Source organism: Zingiber officinale, chromosome 2A (genome assembly GCF_018446385.1).
Source record: "Zingiber officinale cultivar Zhangliang chromosome 2A, Zo_v1.1, whole genome shotgun sequence".
Lineage (NCBI taxonomy): Eukaryota > Viridiplantae > Streptophyta > Magnoliopsida > Zingiberales > Zingiberaceae > Zingiber > Zingiber officinale.
The window spans coordinates 127,053,815-127,060,632 of record NC_055988.1 but is presented as its reverse complement, the minus strand read 5'-3'; the positions used below and the strand labels follow the sequence as shown (position 1 = coordinate 127,060,632).

Genomic DNA, 6,818 nt, shown 5'->3' with positions numbered 1-6,818 from the left:
ATTCACATCACCATATTTGGTGATGGAGAGATTTTTTTATTTTTATTTTTATTATATTATTATAAAATCAAATGTAATTAATTAATAATTATTATTTTCTTTTTCTTTATTTATAGTATAATTAAATGTAATTATTATTTATTATAAATTTAAATTAAGTGCATTTAATTAATAGAATATTTAAATTTTATTATGTATATTTGTAAATATTTAATTTATTAAAATTATTATTTTAATTTTATTTAATATATTTTAATTATAATTACATTTATAAATTATCACTAATTTCATAAACATAATACAATAAAATATTAAAATATAGTATTGCCCTTAGAAAGTGCATTAATTGAGCATTTATGGGAACAATATAGTAATTCTGAAAGTTAAAGTCTTGTAATATTATATTTTCAATTAAGTATCCTTGTTTGTTTTAAATTTAAAATAGTAAAATATTTTATCCTAATTGTGTGTGATTTTATAATATTTTTAAAATATATTTATGCCTGAGTAATTATATAATAATATTAAAAATAAAAATTATATATATATATATTAATTAGTTGGATATTAAATTTTAAAAAATTTAAAATATCAAGTATTAAGAAGTATTCATTTTAAATATAATAATTATCATATAAAAAAATTTAATAAGAATTATAGAATATTCTAAAGAATATTCTTTTTTGGTGTGATATGATGATGATGGGTTGGAATTGAAATAATGTTTGGTGTTGAAATAGCACCATTTTGATGTGAAAATTGCACCAAATTTGGTGATGTGCATTGGAGATGGTCTAATGTCAAAAATTTTAAATTCAAGTTCATTTTTGTCTCCTTAAATTCAAATTTTAAATTTTAGATGGTGAAAATTGACCTATACTAAATTTTAAAATTTTTAAAAATCACCCTTCCTAGTTTAAAATTCTATGTCATACCCTATTAATGTAGGAATACTAAATATTATAAAAAAAATAATATTATAAATAATTTTTCAATTTTAAGTCATCGATAAACACTTGGGATCATCGATGGATTATTAAAAACTTAATAATAATGACAAAAATTTTAAATTTAAGTTCATTTTTATCTCCTTAAATTCAAAATTAAATTCAAAATTTAAATTTTAAATGATGAAAATTGACCTATACTAAATTTTAAAATTTTTAAAAATCACCCTTCCTAGTTTAAATTCTAACTACGCCACTGATACTTGGATTTGATAATGTTTACTGGAGTCTTTGGACAAAAAAATAAAGAGCTTAACCATGAACATAATATTGTTTATTAGTCATTATTCTAGGAAGTATATAACACATGTATGGCCAAAAAAGGGGAAAATAAATTCTTAGTACAGTGTGATTCCAAAAATTCTGTCTTACAAATCTCAAGAATGCACGTTCTATAGGCCTTACAAACATACAAGTTGACGATACGAAAATTGATCGATAATGACAAAAAATTAAAAAAAAAAGTCGACCATTATAATACCCACGTAGAACGAATGCAGCGAACATATCGAGTAAATTCTCCTTACTTGAAAGGAAGTCGAAGCTTACACAACTTCTCATTCCTAATCTACTCACACTTGATGGATCGGTATATGTGACGGACGAAGAGCAACGCTGCACGGAAGCCAACCATGCCAAGCATCAAGAAGAAGCCGTAGCAGATGCAAGCCATGTAGCCGAAGAAGAAGGAGGTCTGCATGAAACCCGACATGTCGGAGCGAGCATAGTAATAGTACCAACAGTATCCGTAGACAAAGAGGCCAGTTGATCCTCCGCATAGGAAAGACCTGGATCAGATAAAGCAGCGTCTGTATTTAGACGCAAGCAACAGAAAGTATGGTGACCAGTTTCAGGTGAAATTGGAAAGATGGGCCTAGTTAGGGTTTAGGGTTTTACAGCGAAATGTAAAATATAATTTTCCAACTTTCATAAGTCTTACAACAGAACATGGGCACTTGACAAAACCTAATCTAACACTATTATACATTTGTAAACCCAATTGGTTGAAAGAGAAAACAAATTATTAGCAGAATTAGAAGTAACCAGAAAAACATAACTAGGACTTTCCTATCTTAACCTATTATTATTTCTAAAAATATACTTGTTTTCGGCAATGTTGTAGCAAATATGAGATCATAATTACTATGCAATTGTCACCAATACAATCCATACCTGTTACACAATTATAGCAACTATGATCTCGTAGCTACCATAACATAATATTACTCAATGTTGATCAGAAATAGACTGTCTATATTGTAGTAGTTACAATTTGTAACAATTATAATACAATATTAACGAGATAAAATATTCATATTATAGCAGTTATGAATAGTAACCTCTACATTGTAGTGTTATTAGTATTGACCAGAATTGAAATATTTATATTGTAGCAGTTATGATCCCGTAGTTGCTACAACAATGTCTAACAAGGGTATTTTTGAAAACAAAAATGTCTTGAGGTGGGAAGGGATGTTGTTTTGATAATAAATGGGAAAGGAGCGTCCTTTGAACGATTCTAATAAAAAAGGGTGCTCTTTAGATTTTTATATAACATAGCCAAGGAAGTGAAACCGATGATAGCATTAAGAAAGACTAAGTGATTGATATAATTAACGTTAAATTGAAAATGTGAAGCTAAACTTTTGGCTGAAAACAACTAATGATGTGAATTAGCAGGGAGCTATTTACATGCCTGGACTAGCTTAAAAATAGTGGACAAGCAAAGTAATCTTTGAGAATGGTATTCACTGAGCAACTAGCACAAAACAGAAACTAGATGAGTGCAAAAAAGAAAACATAGAATGCGTCTACATACACACAAAAGAGAAATAATCTTAACCATATAAGAAGCTTTCAAATGTGTGAATTAAATGAGTAGAACATCTACAGTACCTCCACCACCATTCGTGATCTTCAGCGGCAAGTTGAAAGTAGGTCAGCGCGATGGTAATAAACGCAGTGACAATGACAAGGATGATGAAGACGATGAATAGGATGCTATATATAGTATATATTCTGTGCCCCCAAACACTTGCAAATATGTAGTAAAGCTCAATATAGATTGCACTGAAAGGAAGAAAACCAGCCATTATCATCTGCGGAACAGTATGTCGATACCATGGCAACTCTGGAATCTCTCTAGGATATTTTGTTGTGCGAACAGGTGCTTGAAACTCTGATTTGCTGTTTTTGCCTGCAATTCCACCTAAGACTAGTAGCGGAGAGGTCACCAACGTCCAAATGAGGACAATAACAACCATAGTCCCAAATGGTAGTGCTGCAGTGGCACTATATACAATCGCAACAGTGTTAAGAAAGCAAAATGTGAGGAACAGAGGCCCACAGAAAAGGCATCCAGTCAATAGCAAATTCCTCACCTGCCAACCAAAAAGAAAGGGTTACATTCTTTTATGATTGGTTTTATTTCACATTTTTAGCAAGCATTAAGTAAAAGTGCCACTATGCATAGATGAACTTATGAAGAGTTTAAAAAAATAATGAGTGGAGGTCGAAGATAAAAGTGCATACCCAGTTTGTCCCTTCTAGTTGACAATAAAAAGAGGTAGCAGCATATCCAGCAATCCCAGAGGTAAGTGCATAAATGACCACAAGTGCAGTAAAAAGAGCCCCACGATTGTACGGGTAGAAAACCCCAACAAGTGCAAGAATAAAAGTGAAAATTGTGCTGTCATAAATGAGAAAAGAAGGTTAAGGAGAGCTGAATATAAAATAAGATTTGTCAATTGAGAAAAAAGGATAATTCAACAGATTTTGTTTCCTCACAAGTTTATTTAAATGTAAGGTTTTACAAGACACTCACAGAGTAAATAACTGTGTGCCAGAACCAACACAAGCAGCCAGCAGAGACTTGTACTTTGGAAACCTAAAGACATCACCATGGATATATTTCCAGCCAGTCTCTTCTTCATCATCAGCAGACTCTTCATCATGTGCATACCTATAATAAAAGTCAAGAGGTAAATGGGACGCCAGCTTTTTTACCCCTATTTATATATATCTTATGCTAGGAGGCAACTCCAATGTAACACCAGATTTTTGAGTAATTCCCGTGAAGAAAATCTTTAAGTTTGTAAAGCAACAAGTTTCTGTCTAGACAAGTGCCTCCAAACCACCAAGAAGACTAAACCAAAACAATGTTGCATATTCTAGTGATTTAAAACAAAATACCATCTGCTTTCTTATACATCATGACTAAGGGATTGCACGCTCTGGGGTGAGATAAAGGCTCCATGTAGAATATAAGGAAAAGATAGAAATAGCACATAAAAGTATATACTTCAAGTTAAAAAAGAAACCCACTGAATGGCATGTTACATTGGCCTACCAATCAAGTGAATTCTCATATCTATTACAGCAGGACTCACTGTTCAATGACAATGTCATGATGAACTGCACCAACCACATCTCTACTAAAAATATTATGGTAGGAGATTTAGCAAAGAAAAATTAAGCTGCCAAATCATTGCCATTATTCTCTGAATAGAGTTTTAAAGTTGACAGATAAAATTGAAAAAAATGAACCAAGAAAAAAATGAAGAAAGAATTGATCTAAGAAGCAAACAAAAATACTATCAAACTTGAATTGTAATTTTGTGGAAGGTGAAAATTATTTTCACCATAAAATACTACATACTCAAGAGAATCTAAATGATTGCAAAATAGGTGAATGGTAAAATAAAGAGAGAGAAATGTGCAAGGTTCATTACTTGACAAAATCATTCTTCAGCACCCGCATGAGGATTGTGCCAAGGAATCCAGTCAAGAGAAGAACTGTCACACAAGAATTTATAATGGAAAACCAATGGATCTCAAGGTGATGAGGTAGTGAAGAAGTCTGGGAATATTTCTCCATCCTCTTCTCAAAGGATATGGTGGTCTCCTTCCACTTAACAGAATACACAAATTCCACTTCAATATTCTTATCTTCTGTCACATCCAACATGATATTGGGGTCGGTGTGAACGGTAATCTCAATCACCCTGTCATTGTTGTAGAAGACATCAAAGTGGAAGCGCTGATAGAGGAAGTACCTGTACTCCCCAACGTCTTTACCTTCCTTGTCAACCTTTCCAATGAATCCCCAGAGAGGAAGATCATCATAGTACATCTGGAAGTAATAGTCCTTGGAGACTGCACTCCTGAACTTGGCAACATCTGTTTTTGAGAGATTCTTTTTGCAAAGCAATTCATACTTTTGGTCTGTATTGAAATCAAGCTTGTATGGGGCATCTACCAAACGGTCCCCATTCAGAACTTCTCCAAGTGCTTCTTTTTTCTCCGTCACATGCTCTGACACCAATAACATAATAGATCCTCAAATCAATGAAAAAGAGAAACAACGAAATGAACAGAGAGTATGGAGTACAGACAAACCTGGGGTGCAAAATGGTAGATCAAAATAACGATACGTCTCACTGCGCACGTATAAAAAAAAGTGAAAGGAGTAAGAAAGACATCAAATCTTTAGAAAAGTAGTTAAAAAACGAAATCATTCAGCATTGAACATATATCACGTAATTTAATTGAAAGCGCCCTGCAATCATAATTACTTTCACAGTCGCTCTTTGACCTCCAATTCACAATCAACGATATAGAAATCTTCAGAAGTTCATTCAATGAAGGAATGGAATAACCCAAACGAAACCTTAACAAAAGTACGAACTCAGAATTTTTTAAACGGATCAGATCCAGCAAAGACCTCAACATCACCTCACCTCGACCTTCCAAATTAAACTTGGGAGTGCGGATGCACTCGGATCAGGAGAGCAGGGTGCCAGATCTGAGGGGAAGAAGGCAAGGACTCACCTAGGGTTATGGAAAGGGCCGACTTTGTTGACGTAGAGGGGAACGTGGTCGCCCTTCTTGTACCGGTGATTGGAGGCGTCCGACGCGACTCCGGCGACGCCGAAGCACAGCAGAAGCGCAGCCACCGACACCGCGAGATCCATCACCGGCTTCCTCATTCCCATCGACCGGTCGAAATCTCTCAGATCGGCTGCCCCCTCGAAGCTTGCAGATCGATACGATTCGATTTTATAGGGATGGGATCACGGGGTAGGGTCGAGTCCAATTAGCATATTGAAATAATGGCATGAAATGTTAAAGACGGAGGTGCAGAACCTGCTCCAATGAAATGTGAAAACCGGAGAACGGAGGGCTGGGATGAAATTTAAGTTAGCGTCGACATGGAAAGGTAAATCAGGACGGTTATTAATTTTTGGAATAATGACTAACACATAAAGGAGGTATTTATCTCGACAAATTCAAATCTCAAATCTTATTATGATAACACCTCATGTACTAATCACTAGACCTATCCGAAGAGATAATTGAATGGGGAATCATGATAAAAGTTGATCGGTTCGTCGTACTGTCTCGTCAGTTTAAATCATATATGATTATTAGTCTTGAAATAAGATATATATGAGTAGAGTAAATACTGTTAGGTATTTAACTTTTAAATCTTATGACGACAGAAATTAAATTCTTGGCCTTAAAATTTCTTGTTTCCCTATCCCACTCATCTCCTAGTTCATCTTTGGTAGCTTCTGGTCATTGTCCCTATTAGAATTATATTCTATAAGAAAGATGAACAGATCACTGTAGATATGATCGATGCCAAAATCTAGCCGGATCTTAATAAGATTTTCTTGGTCATAGGTCTAAGTTATTGTTCAGATTCAATTAGATTCCGATGTCAATCATACCGATGATAATTTTCTTAGATTCATCTTTTCCCTAAAATATAATTTTAATCGGATCAACGACCTTCACCGACGAAGAACG

At 33.7% G+C, this 6,818-nt stretch overlaps 1 protein-coding gene across 1 annotated transcript; it reads right to left on the bottom strand.

The window, feature by feature from the left end:
* Window positions 1-1,332: 1,332 nt before the first annotated feature.
* Window positions 1,333-6,115, bottom strand: LOC122042256 (transmembrane 9 superfamily member 3-like). Its single transcript, XM_042602272.1, has 7 exons — window positions 5,838-6,115; window positions 5,406-5,446; window positions 4,739-5,321; window positions 3,832-3,969; window positions 3,540-3,696; window positions 2,904-3,388; window positions 1,333-1,795 (listed from the first exon to the last, which is right to left on the bottom strand). Exons 1-7 carry the CDS (start codon window positions 5,999-6,001, stop codon window positions 1,576-1,578), a joined length of 1,788 nt encoding a protein of 595 aa, XP_042458206.1. The 5' UTR covers window positions 6,002-6,115; the 3' UTR covers window positions 1,333-1,575.
* Between the last annotated feature and the right edge of the window lie 703 nt (window positions 6,116-6,818).

What these genes read in the sequence shown, in the direction of transcription:
- LOC122042256 (XM_042602272.1), bottom strand. Translation starts at nt 6,001, where the DNA reads ATGGGAATGAGGAAGCCGGTGATGGATCTCGCGGTGTCGGTGGCTGCG. An exon ending in GGCCCTTTCCATAACCCTAG is followed by an intron (nt 5,447 to 5,837) that starts GTGAGTCCTTGC and finishes ATACGTGCGCAG; the next exon opens with TGAGACGTATCGTTATTTTG. An exon ending in GGCACACAGTTATTTACTCT is followed by an intron (nt 3,697 to 3,831) that starts GTGAGTGTCTTG and finishes CATTTATGACAG; the next exon opens with CACAATTTTCACTTTTATTC.